Source organism: Somniosus microcephalus, chromosome 15 (assembly GCF_052327205.1).
Source record: "Somniosus microcephalus isolate GS21.2 chromosome 15, FLI_Smic_1.0, whole genome shotgun sequence".
Taxonomy (NCBI): domain Eukaryota; kingdom Metazoa; phylum Chordata; class Chondrichthyes; order Squaliformes; family Somniosidae; genus Somniosus; species Somniosus microcephalus.
Genome location: NC_141001.1, coordinates 88,345,699 through 88,364,861, shown reverse-complemented (window position 1 = coordinate 88,364,861; position 19,163 = coordinate 88,345,699). Strand labels below are relative to the sequence as shown.

The 19,163-nt window shown below is 41.4% G+C and overlaps 1 protein-coding gene across 1 annotated transcript in view; it reads right to left on the bottom strand.

The window, feature by feature from the left end:
• Positions 1-221: 221 nt before the first annotated feature.
• lrp4 (low density lipoprotein receptor-related protein 4) overlaps positions 222-19,163 on the bottom strand; it is a 512,348-nt gene continuing 493,406 nt past the window's right edge. The window contains exons 37-38 of the mRNA XM_086008096.1: positions 18,876-19,017; positions 222-4,699 (exon numbers count right to left, since the gene is read on the bottom strand). Coding sequence (XP_085864222.1) covers positions 4,364-4,699; positions 18,876-19,017 — 478 coding nt within the window. The 3' untranslated portion in view covers positions 222-4,363. The remainder of the gene's footprint in view (positions 4,700-18,875; positions 19,018-19,163) is intronic.

Sequence of the window (19,163 nt, the reverse complement as noted above, 5' to 3'; positions counted from 1 at the left end):
CCTCCTCCCACCTTACTTCTTCTCACCCTATCAACATATATATTAACAAGGATAAGGGGAGATTTAATAGAGGTGTTCAAAATTATAAGGGGCTATGAAGATTGGTATATTTAACAAAAGTTTGGAATAAGTAGGATAATGGAAGATATAATTAAATTAATAAACAGCACAAAATTCTGTTGAGTTCATAGCTTCAAATATTACACAAATAGAAGAAAAAGTTTAGAAAACATCCAATTTTAATAACCAATTCATTTTATGTACACACATAGATATATAGTTCACACTAAACAATTGTTCTGTAAACATTTTCTATCTGAGCAAAGTTAGCAGTTTCAAGACTGTCTTAAATATTACAGATTTTAATTTGGGATAATTACAAAGACCCAAATTAGTTATGCAGCCTCTCAACAAAAATATATTATAACACAATTGGAAGACAAATGCACGACTAATGTCCAAATGCAGTATGTATGTTTCAATCTACTTATTCTGCTTTCCCTTCTATTAGATGTAACATAATATTCAAAACCATTTAAAATCATTTATGCTTTTATAGTATTTTCTAAGTTGGCAAAAGTAGAATACAAGATATTCCTGTGAGTGCAATGGAAGTACCTAGTTTTCTCCACAAAGAAAATCATGCTGTGCTTAGTAAAAATGCTAGGTAATATGGACCACAGAGCTGGTTGTTACCTTTTAAAATCAAAAATCTATACAATATAATTGGTTAATTACCTAGGATTGTGCCATTTATTATCTTAAACTGACCAATTTATCAATTATTACCACAGTTAGTTTACTACCTGAGTATTTTAACCCATTGAGTACTGAAATTCCCTCATACAATCTACTCTTGATAATTCAGTCATTTCTGCATTAAACAATTGATGAAAATAATTTGAATTAAGCAACATAAATAACACAGCAAATTGGGAGTTTAATGCCAAAAAAACAGAATCAGATAATTTGTACTAAGTAACTTTAGACTGTACACCATACAACATAGATTGTGAAATAATGACACAAAAGTTAAGTCCACACAGTTAGAAAGTTGAATACTATAAAAGAGGATGGCAATATGCAGAAAATAATCAAAACCTTTTAACATTAAAAAAAAAACTCCCGTATTGAAATGCTATAAAATGATAGCAGAGTGCTCAAAGGGTTAAAAGGCCTGGTGCAATTCCACCTCACAAATTAATTATATTCATTATACTGGTATTCTAGTCATTGGTAATGATAAAAGGAATCTGACAAGCTTTTGAGTTGTTCTTCATTATTTAACCATGAATAAAATCTAAATCATTTTCAGGTGCATCACAATTTATGTTTTTTTTACAATTCTGGAGCTTTATCACATATTTACATATTTAAAATCTTTTGTCATAATCATACCATGGAAAGTTATTTTGTTCAATTAATAGTCCAGTCACTAGATTTAAAAATGCAAGCTTAGATGTGTAGAAAAATCAAGAACTGTGGCCCAAACTTGTGGTCTGGAAAAAATAGCACCGTATCAGACTTTGAGGTTTAAGCGCCAGGCACTCAAAAGGTTAAAAGTTAGTCATTTGGTCAAAGAAATGCATTTCTAAGCAAATAAACCAAGCTGTGTGATAGCAACAAAACACCCTCAAGTCTTGGCTCTATTTCCAGCATTGACCACTTGTTGGCAAAAACTGATTCAATATAATTAGGAAGGCAAGAAAACAAGCAAGATTTTCATCAACAACAAATTCTTCCATCACCTGGTGGGAAAGGTAAATCTGGCAGTAACTCTATTTTAAATCAATCAAGTTACCTCTATTGACCATGCTACAGTTTTCCTTCCTTGTTTGATAGTAAGCAACACTGTCAAAGCAGCAATCAAAACAAGCATGCAAACAGCATACTAATGAAGCAACTGACCTTTCAAAGTTTGGGTCAAAGTAACGACGTTAGTGGAATAGAGATGAAAATGTTGTGGAATAGCAAACAAGTAGCAGGGTGTGGTGCTCTGAAAAGTGTTACAGGAATTTAGAGGTGGAACAATTGATCACTGATATACTGAGGTATCGATGAAATGTGAAGTAAATTGGGATGTTTTCCTTTATACTTATCAACAGGATAGGTCTGGAGTCTACAGTCCTTTCAATGTTTTTTTGTGAAGAAAGGATTGGGACAGGATAAATAAGTTATTATCCAGAGTTTTATTATTTCCAGCATCACAAAATACTTACATGGTCAATAAACAATAATCTTTTTGGTTGGAAAAAGAGACTTTAATTAGGGAGATCAATATAATGTTCTACATATGCAGTTAAATGGGGAATGTCACTGAATTTGCTACATACTGTATATCTAGACACAGCAGGCACATGGACAGCAGAAAATGCTCAATGAAAAATAGGTGGTTCCAATAGCCCACAAGCTGAGTATTATAGTCTCTTTCACTGCTACTGGTAAGGCTGAGTTAATGACAGTGAAATTTTACCTCCTAATTTTCTGCAGTTAAGTTAAATAAGTCTGTCTGCTATGTTGAAAGTGCCCAAGGCTGTCTCACTTTAAGGTTAAGTTATTAACAGCATTGTGCCCTACACTTAAAAAAGCAAAGATCACAGAGAATACTTTCAGTGAAAAATACTGCCCACTGTTATTTTAACAAAACAAATATAGAACACGTCTCCTATCTTGTAGAACAGCTTTGATTTAGTAAGTCATTTCTCTTCCTGTGAGATCTCGATTTACATACAGAACAGTTCCGATGTTGTATATTCAGGGACCTCCAGATTTGATCTATAAACTAGTGTAGTTTGAATTGCTGACGTCCATGCAAGTGAATGGATATTCAGGATACACATAGGCTGCCCTGGTGACACTTTATTGAAGTGGCCTCAAGTCAAGAGCAGACTTGACATGGCATGTCTTCAATGGGAGGGGAAATGAGTCACTAAACTGATGATAACTCCTATGAGGTACATTTTGTTCTTAAATTGAAGATCCTATATGGGAACTACTTTGTACTTAAAGTACTCCCCATAGCTTTTCCTTCACCTTTAAATGTCTAAATTTAAGTTACTGGGCATCAATATTAAATGTAGTGGAAACAGGTAGTAAAATCTCACCTGTTATTACAATAACTGATTATGATTAATGTAGTTGTTTATTTGTTTGATATTTGAATTTTAGTTGAAATTTTTAAAAGGTGATTTGATTCTCATTTTTTCCCCAATATAGTCACTGGAGTTCTTGCCACTCAAGTTCATTGTAAATTCAAATTAGTAACCTCTCACATCAGTCACTTACAGTAACGTGGCCTGCTCCCCATTGATAACTTCGCTCCCATTCACCAGAACCTGCTATGCATTGCAATTTAATAATGTAAAATAACACTGAGCACACTGCCAGGTTTGATCTAAAATGTTGAATTCTGGCCCTCATTTATAACCAACACAATCACCTGTATAATAGGAGACTTGTGCTATATTTATAAACGATTTAATGTAACCAATTTGCTCAGGCCTAATATTTATACATTTCATCTAAATGTACATAGTGGTTACAAACAGGGCTAACTCATGGTAGTGTATGAGTGAGTACAGTTAATAATCATTGATGGCAGCAACTTAAACAAAGTACAAAATTAGATTCTTAATTGTAAATCAGTGCTTAGACAGGTATTTAGAGGGAAAATGCAACTGGTTCTGTACAATTGTTTGCCAATTCCTTTATCCTCCTTTCAAAGCACCAGGAAAATACAGTGATTCCGGTCACATTTACAACTTCAGCTGTATCTGACTGTCAAAGTGAGGAAAAAAGGGTTAATTAAACATGTCCTTTCAATATTCTCCCTTCTGTACAGAAGTCCTACCTGAGACTACAAGGATTTTCATACTGTTCCTCAGGAGACCAAGATATGAGAGGCCTGCATACAGCGTGAAAAGCCTTTTCCAAAAAGATTACTCTGCTCCACGTACAGAATTACATCCACTTTAAATAGAGGAATCCTCTACAGTATAAAAGTAGGCTAACGCATGCTACAGATAACCATCTGTACATTCATGCTTTAACCAGACACATACTTTATATGTAAATCTGAGAAAGAAATTTGTTAAAATTGTGTATCAGGCATTTTGAAAACACTTTGTGAGAGTTAAGATCCCTTGGCTTCTATCCAGTCTTGTGTACTGTGTTGTTTTCCAGAGTATGGGTTGGCGACAGCCTGTAGTACCACTCAGTTCCCAGTTGAATTGTGAGTCTTGTTTTTAAAATATTAATCTGAGCCCCCATGCTGTCTGGAGCATGCTCAGTCACTGTCTTAGGTTGCCATAGAAACATATTTTAAATAGAACATAGGAGAAAGAAAAAAAGAAGCTATTTCCAATCAGACCTCACTTTCAGTTGAGGGTTTGCGATTGTGCTGCCAGCCAGTGTCAGGCAAGGGGAGGCCACTTCTTTCCTGTGTGCTGGTATTTACGCTGCTGCACTCCGACAGTGGTTCGTCCTGTAACAGCTGTTCTGTCTCTGTGTCGCCAAGTGAGTCCGTGCTGCCCTGGACAGACAGGTTTTCTGCCTTCATGCAAACGTGATCTCGAAGAATTCCCCCTCGCGTTGTCTTAATCTGTTTTAAGTCATCCCAATACATGTCGTCATTCGACAGCAAGCAGATGCCTTCGACAATTTTGATCTTTCCTTTTGTGTAACTATTATCTGTAGCAGTCTGAAAAGAAGAGGCATACAGTTCAACTCTGAACTCAATCGCCTGTAGCCCTTTCATCCAATTAATGCTTCACAAGCTGGCCACAGCACATTCAATTTCATATACAGCAGTTCCACCCCACCCCCGACACACACTGTTTACTGAATTTTCAAGAGCTTACATTGGCCTAGAAGTTGCGGTCGGAGGCGTACCTCCGGAGTGCCCCTCCGACCCGCAAAACATTTACAAAAGTTCCTGCTGGCAGCCAGGCTGTGAAGAGTTGCGGGCTCAGGCCTCGAGGCGGAGGGCAGAGTAATGGCCCACAGATCCCAGGGACACAGGCGGTCCGGAAGAATCCCTGGGATCATGCCGGGTCCTCCAAAGACAAAGGAGAATGCCATTGTAATCATTTACGAAGGGAATTCCCGAGTGATATGCAATGGAATCCCCAAATCTGACAATTATACAATACACAGAATTGCAACTTTATTCGTAAGTTCATTCATTGCACCAACCTCAATAAAAATTACATTTTTTGATCATTTTAAACATCATTAGGACTGTAATCCGGGCCAATATTTACATAAGCTCATTTAATAATGTGTATGTGCATAATTTTTGATTTTTAAATGTTTTATTTAAGCCTTAGATATCCCCGGACGCTGATGCAAGCAGGTCCTGTGCAGTACATTGACAGATCCAAAGTTCCGGATTTCACACAAGTGGAAATCCAGAACTTGCGGGGCATTTCCCTTTATAATTTTAAAGACCTCAATTAGTTCACCCCTCAATCTTCTAAACTCAAGGGAACACAAACCAAGTTTATGCAACCTGTCCTCATAATTACAGCCTTTAAGGCCCAATATAATTCTGGTGAATCTCTGCTGCACCCCCTCCAAGGCCAATATATCTTTCCGGAGGTTCGGTGCCCAAAACTAAATACAGTGCTCCAGATGGGGTCTAACCAAGGCCCAGCAACTATAACTTCTGAGGAGGCAGGAACCTCATTTACACGGTTTATCCAGGGCTTCTGCTGATCTTCCACCAAAGTTATGGTGGAAATTCCCGGTGGAAATGTCTCATTCAATCATTTCAAATGCAACATCAATCTGTTTAGTTTCCACTGCTGCATTTTGCTTCAATAAAAATGCCACAGTTATACAGCATCCAGTGAATAATGCACACGAGACAAATGCAGCTCAGTAAAGACCAACAGGATTGGCATAAAGGTTAAAATAAATTTAAAAAACAGATGTTTAATATAATTTCAGATCAATCAGAATTTGGAGTCATTGTGAAGCAATTACACAATTGTTGAAATCATAATACTTGAAATGTATCTATTCATAGCTAATAAGTTGAAAAGGGTTCTCTCGCTACAGATGTCATACTTGGTTACAGATGCAAACAATCTTAAAATGTTGCATACTTCTGAGCTGCGATCGGAAACTGGAATCTCAATCTGCAAACTTCCTTGACCAAACAATTAAAACTGACTGACCTCAGGCTGTGTTTACTTACAGCATTCTTGTCATTATAAAACAGCATATCATTCAATTAAACACCTTTGATTCATTGCTTAGAGTTAATTCCAAAGGATAGGGCCTAGAGGGCTGAAGGCACGGCCGCAAATGGGAGTTGAGGATACAATAAAGGCCAGAACTGGATGAATGCAGAGCTCCCAAAGAGTTGTAGGGCTAGAGAAGATCAAGGAGAAGGAGAATGGAATCAAGAGGAGGGAAATGGGGTCAGCGAGAGGGGGAATGCAGGTCAGAGAGAAGGGAAACCCCAGAGGGCTGTGGATATTCAGTCATTAAGTATATTCAAGACTGAGAGCGATAGATTTTTGAGCACTAGCAGAATCAAGGGATATGGGGATAGGGCAGGAAAATGGAGTTGATGTAGAAGTTCAGCCATGATCTTATTGAATGGTGGAGCAGGCTCGAGGGGCTGTATGGCCGACTCCTGCTCCTATTTCTTATGTTCTTATGTTACAGGTATAGGGTGGGGTGAGGCCATGAAGAGTCAATCAGAATTTTAAATTTGAGGCGTTGGCTGACTGGGAGCCAATGTAGGTCAACGAGCATAAAGGCAATAGGTTAATGAGACTTGGGGCTGGATTTTCATTCAGAAGTCGGGAAGGAGGCAGGACTACAACTTTCGGGTTGTAGTCCCGCCTCCATCGAGATGCGGCTAATCCACGCGATTTTCACTTGATTGACCTTGTTGAGCCCGCCCAGCGGGCTCAGCAGGCCAATTAAGGGCCACCCGGCAACAGGTGACATCACAGACTGAAATTTCATCTGTCAAGACGTTTAGAAATCTCGCCGGCACTGAAAGCTGCAGGCTGTCACTTTTGACAGATCGCAGCCATTCTGCTTTCTGTGCCGGCTGAATGATGGACTCCCGAAACCTAGAGGAAGGAAGGCTGTAATGGTAAGTACAGGTAATTTAAACTTCTTTACACACTTTAGACACACCAAACACACTTACCTTTGCACTCATGCACCCATCACTCACCTGAACACTGACATCTCGACCCCTCCAAGTCCTTCAACCCGACGGCCCGATTCCTCTAACCTGGCGTGGTTTGGAGCCGTCGGGAATCCCACACGACACCCTTCAAAATAGGGATTAGGCTAAAAACAGGCAGTTAATTGGCACTAATCCCTTCCCGCCTCGGGTCGGCGGGTCCCAGTGCGGGGCGGGTACCCACCTCCTTTGAAACTTACATGGAGGCGGGTTTTGGGCGGGATGGTGTCAGGACCCCCGAATTCGGGATTTTAACCCCCCCGCATGCCTAAAAGCCCGCCTCACGGCACAATGAAAATCAACCCCTTGGTGTGGGATAGGATATGGCAGCAGGGTGTTGTATAAGCCGAAGTTTATGGGGGATGAAGGATGGAAGGCCGGCCAGGAGAGCATTGGAAAAGTTGAGTCTTGAGTGTGACCAAGGCATGGATGAGGGTTTCAGCAGCAAATGGACTGAGGCAGGGGCGGAGACGGACAATGTTACGGAGGTGTTTATGGAGAGGACGTAAGGTCGGAAACTCAGTCTGGGGTTAAATTGGGCATCGAGGTTGCAAACAATGTGGTTCAACCTGAGACAGTGGCTGGGGAAGGTTCCGGAATCAGTGGTGAAAATATGGAGGCAGGGACTTAAGACGAAGGCTTTGGTCTTCCCAATATCTAACTGGAGGAAAATACAGCTCAACCAACACTGGATATCGGACAAGCAGCCTCACAACACAGAGGCAGTGGAGGGGCCGAGCAAGGTGGTGGAGAGGTAAAGTTGGGTGTCACAGCATACATGTAAAGCCTGACTTCATGTGCTAAGATGATGTCGCCAAGGGGCAGCGTGTAGAGGAGGAACAGGAGGTGGTGGGGCGGGGGGGGGGGGGGGAACCAAGGGTAGATCTTTGGGGGACTCGAGGTAACAGTGTGGGATTGGGAAGAGAAGCCATTGCTTGAGATGCTCTGGTTACGATTGGATAGGTAAGAGTCGAACCAAGCGAAGGAAGTCCCACTGAGTTGGACAACTGCGGAGAGGTATTGGAGGAGTATGGTGTGGTTGACCATGTCAAAGGCTACAGAGAGGATGAGAAGGACAAGGAAGGACAGTGCATTGCTGTCACAGTGACAGAGCATGTCATTTGTGATTTATTCTAATCCAATTCAGCCTGCTATTCTCTTCTTTGCTTCAATTATTGTTTATATAATTTATCATGAGATGATATGCAACTTTTTCCCCATCTAGCTTCTGAAATACTGAAAAGAAGACAGTCTCCAAAATACTGGGATGCCAGACACCGTCTTTTGAATTAAAAAAAAAATTGGTACAAGGATATAATTGTCAGATCAATATTCAAGGATAATGTGAAATAACAATAGAAAATGCTGGAAACACTCAGCAGGCCAGGCAGCATCCATGGAGAGAGAAACAGAGTTAACGTTTCAGGTCTGGGACCCTTCATCAGAACTGGAAAAAGTTGGAGATGTAACAGGTTTTAAGCAGGTGCAGAGGCAGGGAAATGGGGGGAGGGGAGGGGAGGAAGGAACTAAAGGCACAGCCTGTGTTAGGTTTGAACTCAGGAGAGAGAAAATGTTGCCATGGGGATGGCAGAATCATCAACAGCTGCCGCCTGAAAAAACGGGGGGGGGGGGGGGGGGGGGTTATAGTCTGAAATTGTTGAACCCAATGTTGAGTCCAGAAGGCTGTAAAGTGCCTAATTGAAAGATGAGGTGCTGTTCCTCGAGCTTGCGTTGAGCTTCATTGGAACAGTGTAAGAGGCCGAGGTCAGAGTGGGAGTGGAGCGGAGAATTAAAGTGACAAGTGACCGGAAGCTCGGGGTCACCCTTATGGACTGAACGGAGGTGTTCCGCAAAGCGGTCACCCAATCTGCGTTTGGTCTCCCCAATGTAGAGGAGACCGCATCGTGAGCAGCGAATACAGTATACAGTTCAAGGGTAATGCCATTTGCAAAGCTCTCTTCTGGAATAGTCCTTTAAAAATCAAACCCGATTTCTTAGACACAAGAAAAAATAAGCACGGAGCTTATTTTATAACCAATCTGGTTCATTATATATTGAAAAAAATGCCAACCACAACTAACAGTAGGCTTGGTGCCTTTGTAACTATTCATTTTACGGCTACGTGTTATGGCACGAAAACTTTTGTTCCTACAACTTTAGTAATCTGCTCAGCAAAATCCTCAGTTACCAAAGCAATGCACGTCTTATCAGACTATTTGTAGCAGTAACAAAAATATGTTAACTTGTTTACACTAACTAGCTACCTCAGAGGGTAAGGCCTTAAAGATAATACCGTTATTTGGACACATGCACTGCTATCAACAAATGAGCCTTTTTTTTAAACTCTGGAACAATGGTTCATGTTGATGTAAATGTAGTAAAACTCAAAATAATTTAAATCATCTGGATCCTTCTATTCTAATTTAATCTTGGTCCTGACGCTCTTAGTTGCTACTCCACCCTTCCATTTGTATCCCAGCAGTAAGGCAGTGATAATTGTTACGGCAATTTACCAGTTACTGCTTTCAATAACCAACTGACTGGCTCCTTCATGTCTCTTTTAATTTGTGAACTGCAAGTGGCTTCTCAAATATATTTTATTTTTTCTTTCTTTAATCAATTCCATCATTTACTTCCCAACCCTGTCTACCCCAACTTATAATTCTGTCGCAGTAGAAAACATAAATAGAACTTTTTTATTTATTTAGACCCGATTATGCGCCAACTGTAATTTTACATCTGCAGATTATTTACAGCTGTGGTTTAATGCTGGTAAGAAGCAGTGTAAACTGTATGAACATATTAACTGCCACTTGAAAAAGTTCATTCAAAAGTCTCTCCTAAGTAAACCAATTTGAATTGAAGCAGAACCCCATGATTTCTCCAGCTCCCAGTGCTGGCCAACACCTGCAGTAACTGGACATGTTTAAATCTTTGGGGGACTCCTGTCCCTGTGATGGGAGCTGTCAGCACTTTGGATTTTAGCAGATGGCACAGCTCCGTCATCGCCTCCCTGGTGATGTTCAGCTTGTAAAGGCATTCTCTGCCATTCCCAGATAAGTGTGTCTGGGTCTCTAAATATGGCTGCAATGGTAATGGCAGGTGTATGCAGTCTGCCTCTGATGTAAGCACACAGCGTACCTCCCTTCTTTCATCCTCTGTTCTTCCCTTCCAAAAACTCAAGCAGACAGGAGCAATATTTGCAAGAACCATTTTAGAAACTTTTGTTACAGCAATCAAAAATATCGGTTTCCCTTTAAGAAGCCACTTCTTGGTCTAGACCTAAATGTCCCTGCCCTTTACGTCTAATATCAGACTGTGCTTGCTTCCATGTCGATAATTCTTTTCTTTCTCCTGATTTGTACTTTTCCTTCTCACCACGTTCCTCTTCCATTGGGTATATTTTGCTCCAATGTTAACAATAAAGTCAATTTTAACAAGAAGTCATGTCGACTTTTTCACTAATACTAGGCAACAGTGGAAAATATACCTTTTTGTTAGTTGCCCATATCTTTTCTTTCTCATTCATTAGGGGGAATGTTAACCTAAAAAAAACAGGTGGGGGGGGGGGGGGGGAGGCCATGGGGATAGTTAAAGTGTTAAAAATCTGAATCATGACCTGAACTCCAACCTGCCCACTTCCGGTTTTAACGGAGGTGGGATGGAGGTTGGTGACCAGCCAATCCGGTGCCAGGAGGCGGGTTGTCTATTTAAATATTATAAAGATGCTTCTCAATCTGGTTGGCTGCGGGTGGGAAACAAGAGGCCTCCCATGCAAATCAGGTCCTGCCATTAAATTCGGCAGGGCCTGGGGGAACCCGTTCTCCCAGGTTTCCTGACCGTCTCGGAGCCCCGCCACCCACAACCCGCCTCCCCCATTAAAATTAAGCCCCTTATGCTTATTCGATCGATCCTACCCTGTCTGTGCTTACTGTACTCTCTCCACTGCACAAAGCTTTCCATCGGGAACAATGGCCAATGCATTCACGCGTGGTCACTCTGTGGTAACTTAACTACACAGCTCTTTATCCTTCATTGCATTTTGAATTTAGAATCTTCATAATTTTATAAATTGATATTAAGTTACCTAAAGTTTTCTTTTTCTACTGAAAACAAGCCCAATTTCTTCAACCTATTCTCACCTCAGATTCCTGAGACCATATAAATTAGGCTTCGCAGTATTCAAGTTGTACGGCAAAATCAAAGACAATCAAATACACATACACTGTAACTTGTTTAAAAAATACTGTTATGTTAAATTTACCACTTAAATCCAAGTTTAAATGAGTTGTAGAACAAGGCCAGCTAGTGAGCATTTTGATGAAATATTGGGATAGATTTTCATCTTTACTGACAGGGTGTTAATCTTCTCTTGGACGGGGCACACAGGCAAATTTGTTGGGGAGAATCACACACCCTTTACAGAACTTGCTGGATTTTACTTCCATTAATTTCAATAGAAGGACAATCAGGTGGTTCGCTTAATGGTGTGAGATCCTTCCCACCAGATTGTCCTTTCTGCATTGCACTCAGGTAATGCTCAAGGCTGAGGGGATAAAGATGAAAATATACTCCATTCTATTTACAAGACAAAGTAACATGACCGAGGAAGTCAAATAATCACTTCTGGGAGTGAAAGAAGAAATTAATTATTAATGTCACCTGTTTATATATAAACTGGAAAGTATTTAGTAAAATAATTATAATTTTGTTCTGAAAATGATTCAGAGGAGCCTAGGAGGAAAGAAAAGGTAGTAGTGTAAAACTGCATGCACGATTTGCTCGGTTTTTCATGCTGTGGCAGGGAATTATCATGTTAACAACAAGGATGAAAAGCAGATTTAAAATGCCATGAACTTTAAATTGTTTTTGTTATGGAAGCATTTGCATTTTGCAAACTGAAAAAGCTTGAACTAAAAAAGATTTGAAAGAATATTGGGTGCTGTTGCATTAAGAAGATCTGAAACTTCTAAAATGTTATTAAACTTTATCAAATGTTTTCTAGGTTATATTTTGTCATGAGCAAAACAGAGAAAATGTGTGTATTCTTATTGGAAGAATTATCATAGTTTTACATAACATTTTTCTTGCTGTATAGATATATAAGTTAACATTTAATAGCAGTTCACACTTTTCTATGTATAAGTGTATAAGAATTGATAGCATAGCTAATCTCAGGAACTGATCCATACAACATTTGGAGAGATTTAAAATCTTCTACTCAACAGCACTGGACCGAGTCTCAATTCTCCTTTCTTAATATTGCTTCAGATCTGTTAAATAAGTGTATTTTTAAAAAAAAGACTGCTATTACCACAGAAAACGTATCTGCCCTTTCCAGATTTGCAAAATGCCACAGTGCATTACACCAGCCCATGTCAAATGGATGGAGGTTGCTGGGTTGTGGGGTGCATGTGTCACACTCATGCTGACGTGTACCTGAGGTGACGTTTGAAGTAGAAGTCAGAAAATGAAAGGTGAAAGACTATCAGATGGACCAGAGAGCTGCAGTGAAGGAAAAAGATTTCCAAAATACAACACATCAGTGATTTTGAATCTTCTACTTAGTATTGTTGAGCAGCTCGATGCTTTGTATACACTCTGTCGTTATATAGGACTTCTTTTCATACAAAAGGTTCAATATTGTAGGATGAGTAAAATTATCTCTACCCATACCTGCCGTAACTAACCCTCCCTACGTCCTGACTTCTCACTCAAACCTCGAGTCCCTGTTCCCCTTGATCTGCTATCCTGAAAAACCCGTAGCATCCCTTATTCTCTGCTTTCTGAGGAAGAGCGTAGTGAGAGTAAACCAATGTCACAAAAAAGGTGTTGCACACATAGCCCCTTCTCCATTACAGCATGCCCTGATACTCCTGCTACAAAATGAAACAGAGAAGCATTACGCTTTTCAGGGCATCAGATTGGGAAGTAGAGACAAGATAGAGACAGGCACAAGATGTGGCTAGGGATAATGCAGGCTACACTAAATGCATGTGTGAGTAACCATTAAAAGATTAATATATAGTCACTGATTGCAGATAAGCACTATATCCGTGAATCAATGACACAAAGGTTACAGCAGTGGCCAATGGTCAACATCTGAAGATAAAAGGGCAAGCTTATTATTGATCACAATTATTTCTGTAAAGGGGGAGGGGCCAATTTGCCTGACCTTTGTCCCCAAGAAACACCCATTCCCAGGATACAAAGATCAGAAAAAAAGGAGTGGTACCGCACTACATCGGGTCTTCACCGCCTTTATGTTGCCCTGGGGAAGGGAGTGGAAAGAATGGGCACAGGCACATTGTACCAAGGAAAATAAGACAGGTCTGAGGAAACCAAACAGCAAGCCCACAAGATACTCTAAATTTGTTTTTGTTTTTTTACTTACCCCACAGATCTTCGGGCACTGGGGCCTCTGGCTGCCTGTTCTGGAGCAGCGACCAGATAGCTCCAAGGTTGACAGCCAGCAATGCAGCTGTGCTGGAGAGACCTGCAGCTGCATTCGAATCCCCCTCCACCCCCATCCTTTTTGCTAGTGCTGAGCCCTGCCAGGGGGCAGGGCTGGACCAGAGGTGCCCCTGAGCCGGGTTATCAGCCCAGAATAGGAAATCATGTGTCCAATTTTTCCTTTTCTCTGACTGTACTTGCTTCCTTTTGTCTTCCAATTATCTTCTTTTTCCTTCTCATCGCTTTCTGCCTTCTTCCATTGGGTATATTTTCCTCAAACCACGAAAGTTAACAAAAAAGTCAATTTTAACAAGAAGTCATGTCGAGTTTTTTGCTAACATTAGGCAACGGAGGAAAATATACCTTTTTGCTAGTTGCCCTAATCTTTTGTTTTTCATTCATTATGCCCATTCTGTCGACCCCGCCCTATCTGTGCTTACTATACTCTCTCCTCTGCACAAAGCTTTCCATCATGAACAATGGGCAATGCATTCACTGTTAGCCCAAAGTGCCCAGTGGATTAAACCACAAATATACTAGGCTATGAACTATCCCAACTCTGTGGAAGAAGCACATACATGTCAACCATCAGCATTTCATGATAACAGTTAGCATTTTGGGAGCACGTACAAGGCCACTTTCCCCTTTAATGCCGCTCCTACCAATGTGCTGTTCTAAATGGAAGAGATCCTGCCCACTGCGTACAGTAGACAGGAATTCTAGTGAAAATAGGAATTCATGAAAACAGGAATTCCCACTCAAGAATACAGAATCACTCAGCACTCAGGTAGCAGTGACATTGAATGGGGTAGGGGTAGGGGGGTGGCTGGCAATGAAAGGGGGAAATGGATGGAAAGGGGGAAAATGGATGGCAATGGAATTGAAAGGGAGAGATAAGGTGGCAGAAGCTAAGAGCATTGCTTTGAGGGGAAGGGGGTGAGGAAGCTGACATTTTGGGTTAGAGAAGTGCACCAGCATTAAGTGGGGGGCAGGGGTAGGGGGGGGGAACAAGTGCCAGATTTAACCGAGGGAAGGAGGGAAAAAAACAGCATAAATGGGGGAGGGAGAGAGAGAAGAGCTGAGGGGGGGAGGGGAAAGAGCACCAAGTTGATCTGAGGCAGCTCAAGGGGAAAAAAGGGTGCCAGCTTGAATGGCCGGGGATAAAGAAGAGTACTTGCTTGAACTGGGTTGGAGGGGGTAAAGAGTGCTAAAAGTGAACTGAAGGGGAACTGGTTGAAGTGTGCCAGTATGAACTGGGTCAAGTGTGCCAGTATGAACTGGGTCAAGTGTGCCAGTATGAACTGGGTCAAGTGTGCCAGTATGAACTGGGTCAAGTGTGCCAGTATGAACTGGGTCAAGTGTGCCAGTATGAACTGGGTCAAGTGTGCCAGTATGAACTGGGTCAAGTGTGCCAGTATGAACTGGGTCAAGTGTGCCAGTATGAACTGGGTCAAGTGTGCCAGTATGAACTGGGTCAAGTGTGCCAGTATGAACTGGGTCAAGTGTGCCAGTATGAACTGGGAAGGCTGGAGAAATAAAGTGTTTCTGTGAACTGGTCTGGAGCTAGTAACGTGCCTGTTTGAACTGGGCTGGTGGGTTGTGGTTGTTTGTGGGAGAATGGCTTATGATCTGGTTAGTCTTTTGAAAATCGAAATGCCAAATATCAAGTTGTTTTTCCTTTTTATTTTAGATTTTAAAATTATCAATTGTGATGTATAAAAGTGCTTAAAGTTAATCAGAATGCTTCATTATTAATGTAAAAATTCAAAATCTTCCAGGGAATTATGCTCTGGACCCACCTAGAAATAAACCACTAACTTTGTGCTGTCAGTATTTGCATTTTCTCTCTCAGCCTGATATGCACATTGTTTTCCTCTAATGCAAGAGAAGCAATGTAGGGTATACCTACCACTTAAGTTAAAAAGCAGTGTAACTATTTGTTTTCATATGTCATTGGCTTATAATCAGGAGAGTTGTCAGTTTTTTGGAGGCTGTATCAGCTGTTTTGAAACTGTTGCTGAGATGTTGCTAAGTTTTTTAGGCTGGCAAGTATGAAAGCATCACAAGAACACAAATCTGCATTGCAAATTAGGTATAGTTATAAAACACAGCAGGGAATATATATGTGTTATAAAGGGAACAAATGTTGCTATGTTACAGCTTAAAATACATCAGCTACATTTGGTATAGTTGACATAATGCACTCATTACAGTATTGTGAATTATGTGTCCCATACAACTCAATAGTTCCTTCCACCTTCAACATGTGTGTGAGTTAACCCTCAAACAGTGATGTAGTCTATGGTAATTCATTGACTTGGGTATCCAATCTGTTCAATCATTAAGAACAACCTTCTGAGAGATTTGTCAGATCTTCTACCCTCTGGACTTCAACTCTAGTTCTGATGGTGTCCTTCTTTTCCCACACCAGCATCCTCAATATTTACACCTTACAACTTACCCCTGCCCTGTGCCATTTCATAGAATCGTAGAAAGTTACAGCACGGAAGGAGGCCATTTCGGCCCATCATGTCCGTGCTGGCCAACAAAGAGCTATCCAGCCTAATCCCACTTCCCAGCTCTTGGTCCGTAGCCCTGCAGGTTACAGCATCCCAAGTGCACATCCAAGTACTTTTTAAATGTGGTTAGGGTTTCTGCCTCTACCACCCTTTCAGGCAGTGAGTTCCAAACCCCCACCACCCTCTGGGTGAAGAAATTTCCCCTCGAATCCCCTCTAAACCTTCCACCAATTACAGGAAACTCTTTTTTTATCCGGCACCGATGGGACCAGCGTGATGCCGGTTGATCAAAAAGTCCGGATTACAGAGAGGTATACTTACCAAGGTACGAGAGCCCCGTACACGGCCACAGGTGCAGGAACCCCGGTTAAACGGCACTTGTGCAGGAGTCCCGGTTACACGGCCACAGATCCAGGAACCCCGGTTATACGGCCACTAATATATAGTAAAACTTACCTGAACCTACTCCTGAATTTTGCCGGTTAAGAGAGATCTCCGGATATTTAGGTGCCAGTTAAAAGAGAGTTTCCTGTACTTTAAATCTGTGCCCCCTGGTTTTTGACCCCTCTGCTAAGGGAAATAGGTCCTTTCTAGCCACTTTATCTGGGCCCCATATAATTTTATACACCTCAAAAAGGTCTCCCCTCAGCCTCCTCTGTTCCAAGGAAAACAAACCCAGCCTATCCAGTCTTTCTTACACTTCCAACTATTGCCTTATTTAAGTAATGGAAGTTGCTGCCAATTTTTTAATTATCCACCACCTTGAAAGTCAGCATAGCTTTTGGTGTGGGCATTCCACTGACAATTTTCTTATCTATGTGACAAACCTCAGGACCTCTTATTTTGAATATTTTGGTAAACCATATGTTATTGCCTTGGAAAGGGTCTGGCAGTATACACTTCGAAACAAGTTACCATCACTTGGTCTTCACGGCTGTCTAATTCCATCTTTATTGGACAGCTCATCCTCGGGCTTTTTCCCTTAACTCGGGGATTCCCCAGGGCTCCGTCCTCTCTTCCACTGTGTTCCTTTTTCACATCAACAACTTTGACGACTCATTATCCAACTATTTTACTCTAGGCCTACTCCTGCTCCTATCTTCTATGTTTCTATGTTTACTTGCAATTCTATTCAATATTCCTCAACTTCCTTCAGGTCACATAGCCTCAGTATACACAACCCAATTTTGTTTGCAGTTGCTGAATCATTATACTTTGATCTTCTCTATGCCCTTCAATGGAGCGATGAAATCTTGGGGCGCGATCTTGCCAGCCCTGGGGAGGCGGGTATGGAGGTGGGACTGCCGGGAAAATGGCAGAATCTGGGGGCAGTCAAGAGGATTATCCCCATTTTTCCAACAGAGGTGCGGGCTTCCCGACGTCGGGAAACCCCGACAGGGTCACCGAGGCGAGCTGTGGGTCTGCGGGGGATGGAGGGGTCCAAAAGTGCGCTGTGAAGGTAAGTGATGGGTGCAAGTGTGGAGAGGTAAGTATTTGAGGTTAGTGGAAGTGATAGAAAATGTTTACTTACCTTTGTTTCTTCCTGCAGGCTTCAATAGTTGGGGATGCGGAGAGTCTCGCATCTCACCGGCAGAGATGACAGAATGGCTGCTGCATTCTCCGATGCAACAACCTCTGCTTTCTGCTCACAAAAGAGGTTTGATGAGTCTTAAATACAAGGACTCATCAAACAACAGAGAATGTCAGTGTTTGACAACTTCACAGAGCTGTCAAATGATGACAATTCATCTGTCAAAAATTTTTGACAGATGAAACGTCATACGCTGACATTCTCTGTAACCGACTTCCCCTTAATTGGCCTGCTGAGCCCGCTGGGCGGGCTTAACAAGGTCAATCAAGGGAAAATAGCGTGGGTTGGTCACAAGTCGATGGAGGCGGGACAATGACCCAACAAGCAGCAGTCCCACCTCCAATGCGCCCCCATTGACAAAATCGCCCCCTTGGTTTTCCAATTCCTCAGACAGGTGCAGTCTATTCAGGTTTTTTGGAAATCCAATGAACCACTATCCCCTTTTTACTTAGATCATTTCAATTTTAATGCTTTATCGATTCACAATTTTGACTTCTCTGTCTCTCCCTTACCTCAAATGGAACCAGCACATCTCCTCCGTTGCTAAAGCTGCCTCCAGGAAGCTCAGTTTACTTTTTCATGCCAAGCAATTCTTTTCTCCTTATCAGGACTTAACTCTGTACAAAGCGGAAGTCTACTGCCTGTATCTGAGGAAACGCCCCTAATACCACTCACAGCTGATCCCGGTCTTACTTTTAGTCTCCGACTTCCTTTTGTTGCAACCTTTCTCATCTCTCTTTATTTTATCAAGACACTGTATGGTCAGCTCAGCTGCAAATATGCCATCCTAAATGCTCTTCCTCCTCTCTTGCATCCTCACTATGTAGAAAGCAAGAGTCATTGCACTTATTCTTCTGCAGGACAGTAAAAGCTGTGAAACTCCTGATCTCCCTCAATTTCTCCTTTCTGCTACAATGGTCAGACTTTTAAGCCCAAATTTTGTGTCACCTAATCAGTACATCCTGATTTAGTTTATCCTTTTTGCTGTTTTCAACTCTGGTGTCCTGAACTATACACTGGCCTGTGACTTTGAATAATTTTTTTTTTAAAGGCTTATTGATAAAATATGAATCCTAACCACACTCTTGTTTGTGCAGTTTACCTCTTTTTTATATCGAAGCTGATTATATATAGCTGGTTTCTGAACAGTTTCAATTTTCACTTCTTGTGTAGATGTACGGTATGATGGGTTGCTGTAGGTTAGATTGCTCACAGCAGGATCATCAAACTTTGACTTTTTATGCCTGAAAGAGGGGGGAAAAAAATGAAAGTTACTTGCAGTGTGCAGAAAAAGATTCCACCTTTACAACTGAAATCATGCATCTCCGAGAATCGGATGTAAAACCTAGATAAGGTGTCCACAAAAAAGCATTGGGGGAGAGGTTCCATT